This window comes from Rousettus aegyptiacus, unplaced genomic scaffold (genome assembly GCF_014176215.1).
Source record: "Rousettus aegyptiacus isolate mRouAeg1 unplaced genomic scaffold, mRouAeg1.p scaffold_m13_p_2, whole genome shotgun sequence".
In the NCBI taxonomy this organism is placed as follows: Eukaryota; Metazoa; Chordata; class Mammalia; order Chiroptera; family Pteropodidae; genus Rousettus; species Rousettus aegyptiacus.
This window is the reverse complement of record NW_023416295.1, coordinates 86,852,613-86,874,439: the sequence shown is the minus strand read 5'-3', so window position 1 is coordinate 86,874,439 and position 21,827 is coordinate 86,852,613. Positions and strand designations below refer to the sequence as shown.

Sequence of the window (21,827 nt, the reverse complement as noted above, 5' to 3'; positions counted from 1 at the left end):
TTTGAAAGATGCTTTAGTATGGTGTCTCATATTATAAGCTTTCAATAAATAACAAATATTATTATAGTCTAATTTTATAAGTGGAAAAATAATTAACCATATAATCACATTTCGCAAGTCACAGCCAGGGACTTCTCGCACAGCTGGAATCCTTGCAAGACAAATGGGTGCAGAGGGAATCCCATGACAGTAGAGCTGGAAGAACTGGGTATTAGTCCCTATCAGTTGCTCCACAAGGGGAGCCCAGGCCAGGCTAATTTCTAAAAGTGTCTTATTATCTTCTTAAAAGTTACTTTAAGATATGAGGATATTTTCCAAGGATAACACCATATGAATATTAACAGTAGAATCTGGAAGAAACTGGTAGGATTTGACTAGGCTGAAAAAAGTAGGATGGATGGGAACTACGACCTTGGAAAGAGGAGGAAGATAACAAAGACATCAAACTGGAATTAGTAGTGGGTGAGGCAAGGAGTGTTCCCTAGAAGATTCTAGTAACAAATTCTCGAAGAATCCCAGTGATGGTTTTTGCTTACCCCTGTGAATTAGGGTTTATGTCGCTAGCAATCGTTCACCTAGCCTTTCTTCTCCAGGGTCAAACTTTTGACAGACTGAAATATTTGCCAGGAAAATCCCCCAGGGCCCACATCTGAATGACAGAACTTCAGAATTAATGGAGAGACATGGACAGTAGTGGCTCTAAGGACAAAATGGGGAGGAGCGGGGAGAAATGGGAAAGAGTGTCTATTCTTCCTTTAAAGTTAATCCTACCCAGCATGTCCCTAAGAATGCTTTATTTGTTTCCTTGTTTACAGCAAGGAATTTGATGAGAAAAATCTCAGTGGGGAGAAAACTGTACAGAATTTCCCAGGGAGAAGACTGTGCGAAAGCCAAGAGGAAAGAAAAGGGCATTTTATCGGCATTGTGGAGAAATAGCAAGGCGTTTCTCATCTCTCCAGAGAGAATCTGCTCTATGGGCTTCCAAGTTATTTCCAGACCTGAATGTGTTATGCCCTTTACATACTGACTTCACTGATGTACCTTTATCTTCTTTTTTTCTGCAGATGGATCATCAACTTCGACTCAGTTATAACTTCTCCCCAGAAGTGGAGTTCAGGGCTATAAGGTCGCTCACCTTGGGTAAAGTCACAGGTTTGTGTTCTAGTCCTCACCTTTCTAATGGGCCTTGCAAAAACAAAAGAATAAACAAACAACTTTTGTCAGGATATTTAGTGACTCAGAACTGGAACTTTCTACTCCCATAATATCCACTATCTAAAACAAAGATTTCCGGTACAGGAGCTAAGATGTATGTGTGGGCAAGCTGAAAGCTAGTATTTGTGTCTATATTATAGAAGCTCAAATGAGAAAAATTAACAAAGAAATTAAGTATTTTTTACTCAATTTCTAATTAATTAATTTAAAAGGTTTAATTTTATTTTACTTAAATTTACTTCATTTTTACCTAAAGACATTAAAATTTTGAAAAACCCAATTATTAGATTGCTCAAATTCATAATTTCCTTACTAATTCATCAGCAATTAAAAGAAAATTGAAATCTATTATTATAGTAGTGGATTTTCTTTTTTTCTATGGGAAATGTAATAAATTTTCATTTCATATATGATGGATGTATTTCATAGGTGCATGGAAGATTGAAACTTTCTCGAACATTTTTTTCATACTGAAGTGATTTTTTTGAACTATCTTTGTGCTCAAATCTATTTAGTATCTTATTAATATAGCAACTCAATTTTACTTTAGTTAGTATTTAGTCTATCATTTTTTAAAATATGTTATTTTAATCGTTATTTTCCTTTAAGTCTCATGTATGATCTTAGAAATATACAGCTGGATTTTATGATTTATCCGATCTGCCCATCTCATTTTACAAATTGGCAAAAGTATGTCCCTTTACATTTTTGTGTTACTTATAAGATAGAATTTGCTTCTGCATCCTTATTTGCTATTTAATTTTCCCATGGTTCTATCTTGTTTTTTTTGTTTTGTTTTGTTTTTGTTTTTTGTTTTTTGTTTTATTTTTACTCTCTCAATCATAGTATAGTACAGGACACAATTACTGGAGGTATTTTAAAAAGGGATGGATTGAACATTGAACACTGAAAATGAGTTGCTTGCAAAACTGTGGCAGCACTTATGGTGTAGATTCTTGTTAGTCTTTCAGAATGACTATTTAAGCAGTTTTGAGCTGATTAATGAGAAGTTAATGTGACTGATGCTAGACAGAATCGCAGAGGCTCCTGTGACCCCAGTACTGCATGTCAGTTCCCCAGAGGAGAAGAAGGTCTCTAAAAAATGGTAGCAGAGGACATTTTGTGTTACTGTGAATTTTCTGGCCTGGAGAGACAAGTGAAAAAACAGAACAATGACTCTGGCCTCACTATTGTCTTACTGATTCATAAATTAGGTACTCTAATTTCCAGAACATAATGTTCATCCAGTGACCTAGCTGCAGTCAGGTCTAAAATTATCCATTTCAGTTACAAAAATGGCAGTTGAATGAGCCAATCAGGTGACCTACTTCTAGACTGAATTTTATGTTTATTTCTTATTCCATTACATCTTATTATTAACAAGCATTTTATGCTACCACTGCTATTTTTGATTTACCAATACCATCACCAATTTACTTGTTCATCATTCCTTCCTGTATTTCAGAAATTTCTACTTATCAGGTTTAATTTCTTTGTTTCTATGATAAATTATTTTGAGTTTATATTTTTTTTGTCAGGTACTTTTTACCTAAAGCAAAGTATTTCACCTTTATTCTTGGAAGATACTACTATTAGATGTAGTATTGAACGATATTTTTTCTTCAGATCTTAAAAGAACTATTCAGGTATATGATGGAGTGAGCTCACACTGCCTCCAAAGAACCTATTATATACATCTTTGTTCAATTCTGCATTCAGTAACGTCACAATGGTGGTTTGAAAGCTGCCATACTAGGAGTTTTTACTCCATGTTAGTCAGAAATGCTACAAGACAAGGTTCCTCTGATGCTGTAGAGCCAGTTTTGAACCCAACACCTGCATGTCACTGTTTTCTTCTATTGTTTCTTCTGCTGAGGATGTTTAAAAGCTGGCTGTCAGTCTGTCTTATCTTTGAAAGTGCTCCGACCCCTCTCACCCCCAACACTCACAAGCTACTTTTAAGGTCATTTCTTTTAGTTCGATGTTTTCTAGTTTTATGACCATGTGTCTTATTGCACATCTCTTTTTAAGTATCTAATTTGATACTTTAAGTTTCCTGTATTATTTATTAATTCATTTGTCAACATATCCAGTTCACATGTATTTTTATATCATTCTCACAAATCTTCAGTATATCAAATAATAATTCTTTCTTATTTTTTTATTCAATTACTTTAGACCTGTAATAGATAAATCTTAGACTTTCTAACTTTATAGTTGAGTCCCTTAGTCTCTTACCATAGTTTTATAATGTTTTATTCTTTATGGGCAATTTTTTGGGTTTATCTTTAAATTTACAAGTTTTCCTGTATACTTAATATTTCATTAAATCTATTCAATGAGTCATTTTTCATCGATTACATATTTATTTAATTTTTAAAGTATTTTGTTATTTTTCAAGTACCTTTGTTAAATAAGGCAGTCTGTTGTTCCCACTCTTTGTTGTTGTTGTTATTTCTATCTTTTTACAACTTTAAAGTATTCTATTAATAGTTATTGAACATTTTGTCTCTGATTATCCCAATATTAGAAGTCTGCAGTATTCTAAATCTGTTATTGTCTTTTTTTTCTAACTCTTTATTGTGGTAGTTTATTCTCTTATGCTCTGTGTGTGTGTATGTGCATGTGTATGTGTGTGTACTCATAATTGTTTGAAATTATTTTGAGGGAGCTTGATGACCAACAATTGGGAAACTTTTTTCCAGATGAGATTTGTCCTTATTTCTGCCAGGTGCCAAGAGATATTACCAATTTAGGATTATTTTGATTTCTCAGTTCGTATTTTTTCTAAACAGACATTAAGCATAAATTTGAGCCCTGTATGAGAGCAAACCTCTGGTTGAAATCTTACTAGAAATAGTCTTACTATTAATATCGTAACAATCATTTTATAATTATTTTTGTGCTTTTTTTCCAATTCAGAGTCACAGAAGAAGTTAGCAGGTTTTACGCTTATTCCTTTGCTATTAGATGATGTTATACACACTAACACGCATATGTATGTGTGTATATATATGTATATATATATATGTGTGTGTAAATACACACACACACACACACACACAGTCTACTTTTAATGAAAACTTAATGTAGGAGTCTCGGGTTCAACATCTTTATTTGGCAAGGGCTCAGTGCTTGGATACCTATTCTTCTTCAAGATGGCTCAGATAGTTTCCCTTGATAAATCATAACATCAGTGTATGGCTCACTGCCTTGGTTTTATCCTATCTCTCCAAAAAATTCCCCCAAAACTTAGGATTCCTTTTTATTTTCTAAAGCTTAGCAAGACATTAAAATATCTTTGTTGGTTTTAGTAAGGCAGAATTACTTTTCGGGGTAGTCTGTTTTATGTCCTATGCTACTTGAATCATTTAACCCTCATTTCAACCAAATCAAATTGTAGGAAAAGAGATAATTAGGTCTATATGACCCCAACTTCCAGGCTTTCCTCACGGCATCTGCTTTGTGTAACAGAAGCTCTAGAAACATCCTCTTGTTTAATTTTTTTTCCCCTCCAAGGATCTTGACACTGTATGTGACACTACTGTGGCCTTTCTGAGTTAAACTTATAATAATACATGAGTCTGAAAGAACGAAACTTTAAAGCAAGGTACTAAATCTTGAGAGGAACCTTGATGTTTTGTTTTGGATTTTTTGTGAGGAAAGATAGAAAGAACTTGGTTAATGTTGAGGGAGAGTAGCCAAAAAATGTCTTTATTGTGCTGATGGCAGGAGACTCCTGTCTGCTGGACTTTCTTTTCACCCGAGCTGCTGTTAAACTAACAGGAGCGTGTGGACCTGCAATTCACCTCAACACTTCTGGTCTATAAAATGTCTGTAGCTGGAGGTGAGAGAAGATGATATGAGCACCAGGTTCATTTTTATGGAGGAATACTAACTCTGAGGACCCTTTCAAAGTAGCCTTATGCATTAGAAAGAACATGGATAAGGACAGAGGATACAGGAAGAACTGGCACAGAAGTGGATAAGTAGTATTAATGACAAATGCAGTGCTACTCCACAAATTTAGAAAAAAAAGTCTACTATTCCATTGGACGTTTTCACTTTAAAGCAAGGATTTGCAGGCATTTTTCATAGTAGATACCAAGAGTAAACAAATGTGATCAATCTATTGTCCCAGTTTTCTTCAGTACCACTAATAGAATTCCACTGTAAAGCAAGAACGAGTTTTTGTTATTGTTTTTGTTTTTGTTTTTCTGTGAAAGGAAAGGCCGATCTGCCATTTTAGAGGCTAGTGATTTACTCTCAACAATGGTGTAATGTGGTATCTGCTACATACATACCACAGTGAATAAAAGTCTCTTTCCTGAGAATTCCTATGCTGCAGAGATGAGTCTATGAAAATAGCAGACATCATCATTGACATTAAAATTGCATTATGGGTGTCTACTTATTAGGTAAGTCCTGGAATGTTGTTAGGTTTATTCCTTTGTTTATTGACATTCCTAAACTTTTAAGAAGATGTCTTGATCCAGTCTATTGCATCAATGGGTTTAAGAGAAACTAACATTAAAAAGGAAAAGAAAGAGAGTGCATATTTAGAGAAGTCACCATTTTAGACAACATCACCTGTTTTGGGAAAATTACTTAATTCTTAAGAAAACATTGAAGTGCTTATCTTATGTTCTAACAGTGTGTCTTTACTGTGTGCTTTTTAGTCTCTGTCTAATTTGGCCCTGGTATAAGATCATAGACACTCAGATAGATTCAAATTTTTTAAAAAACTTTAAGCTTGAAACTTCTAAAAGAAGCTATATATTTTTTGGTTTTATTTATTTATTTATTTTTGGTCCTAGTTTCCCCTAATTTACTATGCTAAAATATATCATTAAGTTTGATTGTAAAGTAAAAATTTTTCATGCAACTAGGAATTAAGGATTTCCTTTTTATTATCTTCTTCCTGAGAGGATACTTCTTACTGTACTGCAGATTAATAAAGTAGTTACTTTTTAAAACATGGAAACATGTTAAAGGCTAGGTGGAAAGGAATCGTAGTACTGCTTTTAAACTTTAGCTATGAGATTCTGAATAGATATTGAAATAATATTTGCACTCAGGACATGCTTGCAGAATTACTTGTTTAAGCATCCAGCATTTATTAACTTCCTGCAAACCTGCCAGTTTGATAGGCCAAAGCTCACATCTGTCAGAGATATTATTCTTCTGCCCTGTTGGTTATGTAGCTTCAAAGTTCACTTGGGCCTAAGAAGTCATATAGAAATTGGAAAAATTTCTTCTTAGCCTGCATTAAACTGAGCTAATCTGGAAATTGCAGGGCTAGCTATGAGCACTTTTTCTTGGCCTGTCAAAATGACGTGAAGTTTGCCTCCGTAAAACAGGGATCTTTACTTTTCCCAAATCACTCAGTTTTGAACTGGAAGCCTACTGTGTCTTCTGCAATATCAGAGAATTGTTGGATGAGTACCCTAATTGTTTTCATGTTAAACCAATTCCCAAGCATCTTATAAAAAAATGAGTTATGGCTGCCATTTTTAGAAAGCACAGCGGAACTTATGCATAAAAATGAAAGGTGGACACTCCAAAATATTCATTTTGGAAGACCATTACTCTACTTTTTTTTTTTTCTTGTACATAGTTGGGTCCTTCTTATGGTTCAAATCTGGTGCAGTTGATATTAAACTGGGAAGCAAAAGTATAGAGTAAAATATGTGCAGCTTTTTAGGGACAAACTGACTCATGTTTGCTCTCTCTCCTGTAATTCCTGTTGTGTGACCATGGTGAAATTTTCTAATCTGTCCGTAGTACCTTGTCAGTAAAATGAAGAAGATAAAATTTAATTCAGTTAAATCACAGAGCTATATACGTATTTCATGGAACACTATATACAGAATATTTGGTACTTAGCACACACTCAGTAAATTAAAGGCATGAGAACATAAGCATAAACTATCTTTGTCATTGTAATGAGGTGACTTCAAGGTGGCACTCAGATGGGCTCTAAAGGGACAGTTCTGAACCTGGAGAGTCTTGAAGATTTGAGCATGAGTAATTGTCAAGTAAAGCTCTTTCCACAGTGCATCCAGTTCATATTAGCTTAAATGGCGACAACAATAGAGAATATAATTGTTTGTGAAAAGGGAAGTTTCAAAGTGTATGGTTGCTTCAGGCACAACTGGGTTCAGAAGCTTAAATAATACTGTGATTTAGTCTTTGTAAATCTGTTTTTTGTTCTACTTCTGATTCTTCTTACCTCTATGAAGGAATTCATTCCTAGGCAGGATTTTAATGGTAGCAAGATAGAATCAGCAATTCGATGCTTAAATACTTCCATTTTAGCAACCCTGTTGGAAAGAAAGTCCCTTGTTTCTAAAATTTCTAGAAAAAAAGTATTCGATTGAGTCTCGAAGAACAAGTTTGTGTTAAGTGATAATCTCAGATGATGACAATGTCCAAGAGATTGGAATACACTGAATGGCCATGACTGGATCATACACCCAGCAGTGGCTATGGAGGGTTGAAGGCTCTAGCTCTCTGTTAACCACATGTGTTTTGAGAATAGAAAAACATTATTTTCAAAACAAAATTGAGGTGTTATTACTAGAGAGTGAGATATACTGTGAAGAGAATCAACGATAATCCAATAATACCACTGCTTATTTTATTTTATTTTTTATCTTTTACTTACTGTCCGCTATCCTTTTAAGCAGGAGAGAAGAGAATACAGTTACAGGGGGTAGGCTAGGAACTGTGTGCAATTTTGGGACTGCATTGTGCTTGTGTATGTCAACAGTCCAACTATGTTGCATCTGAACAAATAATAGTTGAAAGATGCTCTTTTAAGAAATGCATGTTTTCTTCTTTGGAACAAGTTTATAGCTTCCTTTGAGACTCCTCTGAAGAATTATTTCATTTTGAATGCATAGGTTTATTAATGTTTTGTCTTGTTCATTATCATTTCTAGTTCCTTAGTAAATAAACGTATTTTCAAACCACAGCCCCTTCCTGACTCAAATTTTAATAATGTGTGTAATTTTCTCATATTACATCTAGAATTTTCTAAATGAAACTATTTCTCTGAGTAATAAAGTATTTTATTGTCGTTAATCTAATCTGACCTACTCATGAAATGGATGATGTATTTAAAGCATCCTCAAATGCTAGTTTCAGTAATCGTCCCAACTTTCTACACGCACACATCTTGTACTTTCTGCTTTGAAGATAAGCGACTTTGAATTGCAACTGGATTATATGGGATTTGTTACTATTTCTTTTAAAAATAATGAACTGCATTTCTCCCTATGGAGAAATTCAATAGATGGTTTAGTTTCATCTCATGTAACAGAACTGCGTGTTATCTTCTGATTTAAAATGCAATTTTATTTCATATTTTAAATGAATCACTTCACGATAGGAGCCCAGACCTACTCCATGCTCTGTGCTACTCTGTAAAAGTCAAGTCTGTTTTTGTAAACCAAAAGCACTCTTTAAGCAGCATGTCCCTGAGGTACTCCTTCAATATAATCACTTGCCTGCTCTGCCAGGGATAGTGGGATAATAAAGGAATGAAGCAAAGTTAGCTATGATGTGTTGTTTCCAAAAAGAATTGTCCTCAGCTGTGAGGAGCTGTAACTAATCTATTTCAAAGAGGGGCGGCCTTCCAAGGAAATACCTGGCTTTGTTTGTCTTTGCCTGGCTTTAGCTAAGGATTATGTGTATGTGTATGTGTGGTCTATCAAAAGCTGTTATCGATAAAAAGTTCAAATTAGCTCTCATCACAAAATTAATGAGCATTACTGTGAACCATTAATGGGAATCACTGTGGACTATACACTGAGCTAGGCCATAAATATACCAAAAACAAACAAATAACTGGACAAACTATCCCTCTTCTAAAGATCCTGCTTAATTTAAAATTTACTCATTTCAACTGAAAACTATTAGGGTGAGGTTAGGAGTATTAAAAGTTTTTTTTTTTTTTTTAAGGTTTTGGAGTGTCTCTTTTAGGCTATGTTAAATATTAGGTTTTACTAATTAATCAAATAATAATACTAGAATAGTATTTAAAGCATATTAATAGTATAATAAGCGGTGCTTATACATAGTATCATATTTAATAATATACTGCTCTGTGCTAGTTCTAAGTTATGCTAACTCATTTTCCTCACAACAACCCAGAAAGGTTAAATACTATTATTATTCTCATTTTATACATAAGGAAATTGAGTCATAGAAGTTAAGTAACTTGTCCAACATCGCAAAACTAGTAAATGGTAGATTTGGTGTTTAGAGTTAAACATTGTGAGTCTGGATTTCACACTCCCAATAGTACTACCATATTTTGTTTTTTAAGGAGTAATATGACATATTCCAGATAATGTGCACTTTTTTCTTCTGTTGAGGGCTCCTGAATTAAAACCTTGTGTTCTCAGCTGTGATGTACTTGAGTAGAGTGTAGGGCTAGGCTTTAATCATGGAGGGTTAATAGCATATGTATTATTATTTTAATTGGCCCTGGGTTCAAATAATAACCAATTGGCCTGGACAAATTACTTAATTCACTGAGGTTCACTTTTCTCAATTGGAATGCAGGTATATATTATAATAATGCTTGCTATTATTTGAACTATTAGGGGCTAATAAAAATAAAGTGGCTGGCAAAAAGCCCCGATATATAATAAAAACCCAATAAATGTATGCAATAACAGTGATGATCATAACAGAAGGAGCCACCCCATCCAAAGCAACTTCTTTTTGTTTGAGAATGACATTTGACCTCTAACTGCTTTTCGGATGAGAGGGAGGGGTTTGCAAGGCAAAGAGAGGATAGTTGTCCAGCCCTTGCATAATAAAGTTTGCATTTCACTCTTCATTTCTGCTGGGTAGGGGAAGGGAGGATGAATAGATGAGGCATTATGTAGCTTTGACTCAAGGTGTTGCTTGGTAAATAGTGAAGGCATGAATGTGGTCAATTCTTTGTTTCTGATAAAATCACCTTAGAAGAGATAAATCTAGCTAAACCTACATGACGTTATTTAAAGATATGTTCTTAGGAGTAAAGCTGTCTGTGATAGATTGTATCAATGTGACACTTGGTACACAATGTGGATCAACTAAGCTTAAAAGCAAGGGATATATTATAAATTTTAAAAATGTGGACCACCTCATTTATTACTCTCTCATTCTCAGCATGAGGTATCCATAGGGTTCCAAAGACATGAGTCTTATTTATGATTTTATTTTCTTGCTGCCTACTGTACTGGCAGGGACATATAAAATGTTCTATAATATATTTTCTTAATGGACTTAATGTCATACAATTAGATATGGCTAGATCTTGGATGAGAGTCTCCAGGCTTCTATATACTGTATTTCTTGCCTCACACAGTGGTGCCTGGCAATGAAGTGAAAAATGAATGAGACTTTCAGAATAGGACTTTCAGAATCGGACTTTCAGAGCTCAGATCCTATAATGGTCACTTATTAGTTATATCACTATCAATTTTAGCTCTCTGAGCCCTAGTTTCCTAATCTGTAAAGTAGAAGTAGTAATAATTGCTTTATTGATTTATTATGAAGATAAAGATGTAAAGAGTGGTACATAGTGATATTTGAAAACAGCAGCTTATTGTTAATAGATCATACAGCCATCCTGCCTATGCTTTTTTGGGTCTGATATCCCTTTTCTTTGCTAATGGCACTGCTATTGATTCATTTACCCTTTGCTCTTGGGATCTGGGACAGTGTTGTGAATGTCAGTGTTGTCAAGGTAATGAAGTGAAGAACGAACTCGCTGCAGCAGATTTTTAGTTATCTCCCCTAAGCTTGATGGGATGTAGGAAACTAATTGGGACAGAAGCTGAAAGAAATGAGTGGGACAAGCACATATTGAAATTCTTGATGCTTTCTCATGGAGAAAGAGAGGAAATTAAGGCACAGAGAAGGTCGTGTGGCTCCTGCTTACTCATTTAGTCTACTGGGATTTTATTTTTGGAGTAAATAGCATGAAACTCATTTCTCCTTAGGAGTGACTTTGGAGTGACTATGGGAACATCCACTTCTAGGAGAGATTAGATCTGAATCCCTGGACTTTCCATTTTACTGCCTCAGGATTACTGCCAGTGTTCAGTGTCAGGACTTGACACCTGTAGCTTATAGACTAATGTTCTCTACCTTTTACTTGATAAAGATTCACACTGCCTGCTTTCTAGTGGGAAAGATAAAGAAATCATTCTACCTAGAACATTTCTCTTTTGAGTTCATCCCTTGAAATGAATTGCTGCCTATTCTAATCTGCCCCAAAACTTGGATATATGTTTTACCTTTCCCATTTGTTTTCTTGCATTTTGTAAAATTCTTCTATAGAATGTAAGTTTTTCATAGGCCATACCTCTCTTAAAATATTAATATTATAGAAATGTTTAGAATTAAGAATTTTCTTCCTTAGCACTATTCATGGATAATTTATTCAGTATATACATTTTGAGTACCTATTATACACAAAGCAAGATATTAAGTGAAACTGAGAAAATTTTTAAAAGGCATAGCCTAGGGATTCTTGTTCCCAAAGTGACATAATGCATATCCATGGAGATAAGACATTAAATAATTGCAATGTAAATAATTTTGATAAGTGTTATGCAGACTGAGAGAGAGATCATTTCAGCAGAGATGATCCCGAGTAGTGTCATGGAGGAGATCCTTTTGACTTTAGTCTTGAACACAGGTTTGGTTTCAATAGATGGAGAACATTCTGGGAAGAAAGAATTGTGTGAACCAAATACAATAGTATGAAGGCAAAGAGTGTGCTAGGAACAGTAAATAGTTCCTCTTCAGAGGGTCTCATTCAGGCAGGGGTATAGAGAGGAGTAAGGAAAATTCAGTTGATAGCACCTCCAGTGCTCGACAAAGGAGTCCAGACTTTGTTATGAAGATGGGAGAAGCCATTGATGAGAACTCTCATGGTCAGAGCTACTATTTTGTGGGTAGAATGGAAAGAGACTGGTGTGGAGGTTATGCTAATATCTCTGCTGCAGGCAGGAAAGGATATAAGTCTGGACAAGGAGCATAGCAATGGGACTGAGGAATTGTTGCAGGTGAAGGTTATGCAATAGGAATTGGAAGATTAGGGTAAATCATTGGGTAGGTGGATAGAAGTGTAAGGTAGACTGGAAAGGAGAGCACATAAGATTAGGAGAAGACTTGTACTTTTATGCAGTCATTGCAAAGGGAAATCAAACCATTCTGGTCAAGCCTGAATCCATGTTTACTAACTCGGGGCTCATATTACAATGCCTTGTAAAGCTGATACTTTACACTTTCCTTTTTGCTAGGGCCAACCCCTGGGCCAAGGACCTGTACAGATTTATGCCCCTGTTGGGCACTGGGCCACAAAGCAGATGGCAAGCTACGGTAGAGTGAGTGAAGCTTCATCTGTATTTGTAGCCATTCCCCAGCACTAGGGTCACCACTTCAGCTCTACCTCAGATCCTCAAGCATCAAGCACTGGTCCCTGGTGCCAAAAAGGTTGGGGACCACTGCTTTAAGCCACACTCCAGGCCCGTTCAGCTGCTTCTAGAGTTGTGAAAACCCTATCATCAGAGCAGGCAGGAGAGCCACAGACAAGATTATGTTGGGGAGAGTCCAGTTCAGAACCTTTACAGGGGTGATTTCCACATTAGTCAACTGTTACAAGGGGAGTATTTCTCCTACTCTATGCTTACAATTCCCTAACTTATATTTCTCTTTGTGCATATAACTGTTTCCCTGGGAAAGACCGTGGTCTTTGAAGGTGGGGACCTTTTGTTATTGATGTTATCGTCTCACCTAGAAGCACAAGTTTCTGTGCTCTGTCTGTTTTCCAAATATATTTACGATATGGTTTTTTTGGATTAGTTTATTACAGATAGAATGCCTATTTTCAATTCAGGAGGAAAATGCCTGTGTTCATATCCCTTATTTTATAATTCATACTGTGGTGAACAACCATTCTTGTCTGCCAAAAAATGAGGGATTTCCAGGAATGTGAGGTTATCAGCATTGAAACTGAAACAATGCTCAGCAATCCTGGGCAGTCAGTCACTCTAAACCACACTTAGTTTAGGGCTTTTGAATAGTTTAATGGAACTGAATCCAGCGGTTGAATGCCAAATGAACAATTGGATCTCACATTTTTCACAGTCATGGCAGAGCCCAGCTGCCACTATTTCAACAAATGTGCTGCAGATTTACCCAGGTGAGACTGAGGAAACAGAGAATGAACCAATTAGCCTACCAAGTAACACTTACTGAACCCCTGCTGGGGTGCAGATTATAGCAGCTAGATGTCCTGAGATGACTGGAGAAAAGTGTGAGGTTTTTTCTACCCTAAAGATCCAATGGGCTGGGTGGAGACATAAAATTGCACACAAGTAGTGGTTACAGAACAACTGATCTCTAACTCATGGAAATTGGATTATATGGGAATTAAGAGGCCAGAGAAAGAAGAAATCAAAAGTAAAACCATCTATAACTAAGATGCTGGTCTGAGTGGTGGGCCTAACCTTTGATTATGAACACATCTTTCCCAGCTATACTGAGCAGTGGTTTCTCCATTAGAGAGCACGATGCAAATATGTGGGTCTCAAATGCACATCACATCAGCTTCTCTGGATCTCTAAACAGGAAATCTCACGTGCATCTTTTGTGCCATCAATAGCTCACATTATCTTGAGACCTGTGGAGGCAGGAACTTGGCTACGTGTATTGGTGGGGTGATTCTTCTGAGATATGAATGGGCATTTGTATACATGGGAACCAGCTTAACTCTTTGAGAGTAATTTGGGGTTTCAAGGTTAAATTCTTTTCTTATCATTATGAGTACATTAATGGTCTGTATGTATGTTTTTGCTTCTGTCTGCACAGTTGTTTTCCCCAAGTTGCCTTTTCTCTGTTATGTCTTTTGATATCTTTCATTCCTATTAGAGGACTCTCTTAGACTTCTGATGATCCTGGGCTATCTCCTATATATAATAATGATGACTGGGATGCACTGATAGGAAGCTACACTAAAGGATGCCTGGGCATTAATTAGAGAAACTCTCGCTTTATCAAAGGGTCGTTCTTGGAATAGGCATATTTTCTAGAAAAGTTCTTTCTAGTCTTCTTTTTGAAGGGTAGGAGCTTCTGAAAGTCATGCTGGAAAAGAGAGCTGGTCAGTCTCATTACCTGCTGGTAAACATCCCTTTATTTCCCACCCCCCCTTTTTTTTTAATTTTTATTTTTGAGCATCTTAAGCTCACCTGTAGGCTTTTCCCTCACTGACTTGTAATAATCTGATGGTATCATCATAACTATTTGCCAATTTATTCAAAAGTTATGGATAATTAAGTTCCACAGTGCAGGATTGAAATATTTTCTCTTTCATTGTGATTTCTACCTTTGTGAGGGGATTGGCACAGAATTGGCTGAGAAAGAACAAAACAGTTTTGTATGCCAAACCTCTCCAATGTAGAACCCATTTGTGTCAGTCACGGTCAACCAGTGAAGCCCAGTTAAGTCTGAAGAGCCAGTTCTACACTTAAATCCTTATAGTTGATTGAATCAAAACCACACAGATTATTTGGGATAATCAGTCAACTGATTATGGATGTTGGTCTATCTACAAAAAACCTTCACAGCAATACCTGGATCATTAATTGGTTGATTATGGGGGGGGGGGGGGCTATAGCCTAGCCAAATTGATGCACTAGTTCACCATACCACATCCTTTTGTTTTCAATTTTTTAATTGAAATAATATTTATATAATGTAAAAATAATTTTAATGTGGACAGTTTTATGACATTTAGTACAATCACAATGCAGTGCAATAATTACATCTATCTAGTTTCAAATATTACCCACAAAGGGTACCCTTTACCCTATAAGCAGTCACTCCCTACACCCTCTCCCCTTGCTCTTGGCAACTACCAGTCTTTTTTTGTTGTTGTTTTTATTGATTTGTCTATTCATAATATTTTTTATCAATGGAATACTGTAATTTGTGATTTTTTGTGTCTGGTGTTTTTCACTAAGCATAATTTTTGAGGCTTAGGAACATTGTAGCATAAATCAGCACTTCATTTCTTTTTATGATTGAGTGATATTCCATTATATGGATATACCACATTTGTTTATCCATTCATCTACTAATGTCATTGCTGTTTCCACATATTACTATTGTGACTAGTGCTGCTATGAATATGCATGTATATGTATTCATTTGAATACTTCTTTTCAATTATCTTAAGTATATATCCACGAGGAAAACTGCAGCCATTGTCAAGCCATCACAACCAAGGTTTGGCCCAGTGAGGCCATTCAGGAAATCCTGCACTGTAACCTGTGTCCTGCACATTGATCACTCCCTGCCATACAAAGAAGTCTTTAGAGAGACCCTCTAGATGCATTCATTCTTTTGAAGACTGTCCCTGTGTGCATCTCTGAACATGCTAACATGCTGCCACTCTTTACCCTCCGAAGCATCAAATCAAAAACTTAGGATAAGAACAATCCCTGAGTACATTCCAAGGATCTCCTATAATGTGTGGTTCAAGGAGATTTTGTAGAAACCGGACTTTGAACAAGTAGTAGGATCAGAGGTAGGAAAGTATTTTTGCTTGTAGGAGCTATGTGACTGAGCAGCTGCTTAACATCTCTGGCTGCAAAGTCATCCTCTTTGAAATGTCAGGGTCTGCCACATGACCTTTGAAATTGGTTCTAATATTGAGAATTAGATTATTTTGTGATATATGAAAATTTTATTAGCTTTGGCTTTGAAAATTCTAATTCCAAAGCAGATTCCAATGTCATTAGTACTATTAACAAAACAAAAGAAGAGAAACTGAAAGCCAGTTTTACTGACCCAAATTGATGAATTATTGGGCTGTAAAATCCTTTTCAATATCTGAAAAAGGAAACTGAGTTTTATGCTATTGTGAATTAAAATATTGACATGTGTTCAAACATTACATTTAAGTCAATTTTTGGATATTTTTTAGTATTTTACATTTTTAACCTATGGAGTTACAAGCTCTTCCTCTGTACACACTGGGCAGCATGATTCTTACCTGTATACTTTACACCTGGTGTATCATGCCAGTGCTTCTTTCATTGACTCTGTTCCTTTTACATATGTGCCTGACTACTTAACTGTAAGTGACCTCTTATTCTCATGTGAGCTATATCATTATTTCTGCATGTAACCATTCCTGCTACTCTTCAGCTTTTTTTTCCTTTTTCTATTTTCTTTTGACATAATTGAAATAATATGGAATGTGAAATCACAAGCCACTGACTTCCACTAAAGTCTGGATTCTGCTATGTAAGTGCTTTGAGAATTCTTAAAACTCTTGGATAAATATCCTACTTCATGGTACTTTAGGTACAAATTACACAAATATTTTAATTTTACTTTAGAAGAAGTAGATTAAAAAATTTTGGACTCAAGGTATTGGACATGCCACAGGCTTTAAAAGGGGGAAGAAAAAAGATATCTAAAGATCTGAGATAATGAATAAGACTGAGAGTCATCTGTCACCCCTGTGCTCTGTGATAAAGTCTGTGTCTGAAGCTTGCTGAGGACTCATCCCATCTGGTCCTATCAAAAGGTCATGACAGTATCTTTTCTATGGCCAAAAATGTCCTTGTGTGCCACTTGAATCCATCCTGTACCCTTGTAATTGACTTATTATGAAATTTTGATAAGCTTTAAAAAGACAATGATTTTCCTATGTGAAGATAAGGAAAGAAAATTTCAATCAAGGGGAGGTTGAAGATGTGTTGACCTATGTACAAAGTGAATGTGATGGTCAATTTTATGTGTCAGCTTGACTGGCATGCAGAGTGCCCAGACATTTGGTGAAACATTGTTCTGGGTGTGTCTGTGAGGTGTTTCTGGTTGAGACTAACATTTGAATCAGTGGGCTGAGTCAAGCAAATCACAATCCCTAAGGTAGGTGGGCCTCAGTCAGTCAGTTGAAGGCCTGAACAGAATAAAAAGACAGACTAGAGGAACTCCTCTTGACTGACTGTGAGCTGGTACACGGATCTTTTCTGGTCTTCCACTGGGACTGAAACTTCAGCTCTTCTTGTGTCTGGAGCCTGCTGGCCTTGGGACTATAAAGATGTCATTGGCTGTTTCGGGCTTTCTGCTTGCCGAATGCAGATCTCAAGACTTTTCAACTTCCATAATCACATGATACAATTGCTTATAACAACTTTCTTTTGCTCTATCTATCTATCTATCTATCTATCTATCATCTATCTATCTATCTATCATCTGTGCTCTGGATTCTGCTTCTCTGGGAAGCCATGACTAATAGAGTGGGGATTCCAGTTCCAAAACAGCTTTTAGTCAACCGGATGTAAATCAGAAACATTGTCTCTCATGTATAAATGAGATATGGAATATATATCTTTCCTTAGGGTCTGTTCCTGGAGGTTCTAGAATTCTACCAGTCACATCTAAGTTATTAGCAATTGTCATTTGCATTTTAATATCAGTAATGTTGAAAAGCAGTGAATTCAGATTTTCAACTGTTGTCTTTCAGCTCATGTACATATATCTTCACCAGCCTCATCTGAATAGCTGACTGCAGTGGAACTTGCACAGGTTATAGAAGCAGAGAGCACAATGTGAGAACATGAGTGCTGGCATCCAGCGGAGGGAGCCTGTTTAGCCTGTTTGATAGAGACCCAAGTTCCTCATTTTTTTTTTTTTTGGACCTCAACTTTCTTATCTGTAAAACAGGAATAACATTACTATCTATCAGGATTGTTTTGATTTCTAATTATTTGTGTGCTTGTGTGTAAGAGTATGCATGTATTATATATTTGCACACACATTTCTTAGCACACAGTGCTGACTAATATTTAGAAGCTATATGAAGTCACTTTTATAGAAAAGAAATCTGAAAGTGAAAAGAAAAGAAATAATTTCTGTGAGATTCAGGCCAAAAAGAAAACTTGACAGATGTGGGCCTCTGTACCTCCCAGATCTCTGTTTTATAATATATCTCTGTGTGGGGCATCCCTTTGCAAAGGCTTAATTTTGCAAAACCAGGAACTAAGGTAGTGGAAGTGGAATAGAAAAAACAGGCAAGTACACATTCTAAAAAATCAGGATTTTTTGTTTCTTTCTTTTACTTTATCTGTAAGATAATGGGAAACCATGGGTGTTTTTAAATAGGAAGAAGAGAGATACTTAAATATTCCTTTTTTAGGGTCTTTTTTTCTTTTATCTAGAGAGCAGTTTTCTCCGGTGCAATATTATAGTTTTGGTTATAACAGGCAGTATTTTTCTAGACATATACTCAAGTGCTCCTCTATGATATATCTGGTGTTTATTGATTAAATTTAAATGCAAGTACTCTTCTTATCTGCAACTGATAATGCCGATAATTGCTGGGATACAAATGGCAGTGGGTGCTCTTCTATTATCATCATTTACATAAGGTTTTTCCTTTTCCTCAGTATGTTTTTTTTTTTGCCTTTATTAAAGTATTTGAGTAATTTAAACTAAGATAGTATTAATCCCCACTGTTATCTCTGCTGTGTCTAGGATGACAGGACAAAAGACTGTCATTGGTATTTTTAATAGAATAACTGAGTTTCAGTTAACTATCATCTATTAACTCCAGCTATTTCCTCAGATTTATTTTCCGGTGTCTGTGATTCCACAAGAGCAGGACTCTGGAGTATTAGAAATGATATACATAGAGTTTAGCACAATCACTTATTAGAGGATATATTTTTATCCTAATGTGTGAGATGGGAAAATTACGTTTCAGTAACTTGCCCAAGGTTACTCTAACAGATGCTATTGGTACTCCATCCCATTCCCTTGTCTTTACCACTCCAATGACAGTTCATTTACAACTTGCAGCACCTGAAATCATTTTGTTTAGAGCTTTCTCTGGCCACTAAAGCCAGAAGTATCAAGGATTTAATGTCAGCTGAGAATAACCCTCAGATAATGATTTGAGCTAGTGTATACATACCCCAACTCCTTGCCATCAGTTGGGATAAGTCTGATGTGTGTATATACTCCCCATTATCGCCTAGAATTTTTGAAGTAGGATTAAGTCCTTTTGCTTTCAGTAGTGGTTGGTTTGATAATGCACTTTACCAGTTTCTTTTCCATCCTCATCTTCTCTACCACTCTACCAATGTTTTCTTCACTTCTCAAATAAACTACCTGCAGTTTAATGTCTGCCTTAGTGTCGGCTTCTGGGAAATTTTAAATTATACAATTCATTCATTCATTCATTCATTGTCTGACATATTATACAAACCCAGATTCGTCGAAATCCAGAGATCACTTTTTTTTAGTATGCAATACAGCTTTTAATAAAAGGCATATAAAGCATAAACCCCATTTGACAGAGTTGTAGATCTTAGAGTGACAAGAAATTAGTACATGAAAAATGAAGGAGTAATGAAATGGCTGAATCAAAGTAAAAGATTAGCTTAATGTCTAATTGGAGACTTAGTGCTAGGGTGGTGAGTGCGCATTAGAGACCTGAATTGAAAGAGGAGCCTCCTCCCACAGGCAGGTGTATGGGCTCTAAGAAGATGATATGTAAGGTAAATATTGTGAAGTGCTTACCATGTGCCAGACCATAAATTAAAAATTTTACCTTCGTCATTACATTTAATCCTCACAACAAATATATGAGGTAGAATCTTAAGTATTGCTGTGTATCAAACTACCCTCATAATTTTGTAGTTTAACCCAATGTCTTTTTAAAAAATCTCACAATTTGTGGATGAGGAATTTGGGCAGAGTTTATCTAGCTAGTTTTTCAGTTCCTTGTGAAGTTGACTAGAGTCTCTTGGTAATATATGGCTAGTAACTGGGCCAGTCTGGAGGATCTAAAATGGATTTACTAATGTGTGTGGTGCCTTGGCAGGCACACCTGCAAGGCTGAGCTTAGCTTGATCCTTCTCTTTTTCTGTTTAGTTTCAAGGTCTCTATCAGGACATTAGAGCATCATACATAATAGTCTGGGGCCCCAAGCCCCCAAGGAAGAAGGAGTCAGGATCTGAAATTGGCAGAGTAGTACCATTTGCAATGTGTTCCATTGATCAAAACAGTCAATATTTTTTTTTCAAGAGTTGAATGTTCCTTTCCAAGGATCATAACCTTTGTCTTCTTCCTCATAAGATGAATTAAGGAACTCCAGTAGGAGCTCATATTCATGTTCAAAGGGAAGAGAAATAGACCCTTTCTCTCAATGGAAGGAGTGTCAAAGATTGCTGAACTTTTTAACCTACCACATGCAGACATTACATCTATTCCCATTATATAGATGAGGAAACAGTCAAAGAGATATAATGTAAGTTTCTAGAGGTTACAACATTAATAAATGAAAGAGCTGAATGTGTCCGACTCCTTTAGTCATGAAAATTGTATGTAGAGGGGAAGTTGCATAATGGTTTAATTGAAGAAAAGTGCAGAGAAAAAAAGGTATTTGCCAGAAGAGATTTAAGCCAGAGACTGTTAGCATTTAATTTAATATTCAAAATCCATTCTCCTCTTCTTAATCAAACACAATAGTGCTTGGTTTTCGGGGTTTTTGTTTGTTTGTTTGTTTGTTTGTGGGTTTTTTTGAGGGAGCAATGTTCCCAGTTAAAAACAGTGTATTCTCAACCTTCTTCTTGAGTTAAGACTGGCCATACGACATTGTCCTGGACAATGTGCTCTAAGAAGTCACTGGAGATTTCAAAGGCCTGACTTAGCAAGTATGTACCTTTCTGCCTTTTCTCCTCCCTACTTTTTCTGCCTGAGACCTAGGGTTGGGAGCCAGAGCTCCTAAAATCATTTTATGAGGAAGAAGACAAAGGTTATGGGCTGTGGAGAGGTAACTACAAATCCCAAATAAAATGTGTGGTCTTTTATAATATCTGGAACCAAAACACTAACCCTAGACTGGTTATCATCAGACACATCATAAACTGGAAATAAAATAAACTATTACTTTATTTGACCAACTGATATTTTTTCTCTTTTTTTTTTTTTTTACAATATACGCAGTCAAATAGAAATTACAACCAACGGGGAAAATTTGTGGTTTTATACTCTCTGAATCAGATGGAGAGAAAAAAAAGGAAATTATATTATTTCAGACAAATCCAAAAGCTCTGATGGAAGAAAAATAATATAAATTACCAAGAACTGATGACTGAGGGCTGGGGCATTCCCTTATGGTTCCTTTGTCTTGTAGAGAAGTCAATAGATAAGTATGTTTGCTCATATCTGGGTCATTGAAACCAGTTTGATCTCCATTATGCTGGAGGCTACCTTGTTGTGTGTCAAAGAAAACGGTCCGAAAGACAAAACAAGGAAGCATAAGGTTAAGTCAGAAACAAACGCTGTAGATGAGGAGTTCTGTAGGCCGCAGAGGAGGGAACATTCTTGAAACTGGCACAGTTGGGAGGCTGCCTGTAGGAGGAGACTTCTGGGCTAGATCTATTCTCCAGTTGGTAGGTTCTACATTGTATTTCTGGGATGCCTGTTCTAAAAGCTAAGCAGACTCAGCCTTAATACAGACAACAATATGTTGTGCATAATTCATCCTGTATTAGTATTTACTAAATTAAATTTGTGGTGTG

The 21,827-nt window shown here is 36.0% G+C and overlaps 1 protein-coding gene across 2 annotated transcripts in view; it reads left to right on the top strand.

Moving 5' to 3' along the window:
* CNTNAP5 (contactin associated protein family member 5) overlaps positions 1-21,827 on the top strand; it is a 723,905-nt gene that overhangs the window by 678,536 nt on the left and 23,542 nt on the right. For both annotated transcript variants that reach the window (XM_016161356.2, XM_016161355.2), the window contains exon 21: positions 1,065-1,152. In XM_016161356.2, the coding sequence (XP_016016842.2) occupies positions 1,065-1,152 (88 nt within the window). The remainder of the gene's footprint in view (positions 1-1,064; positions 1,153-21,827) is intronic.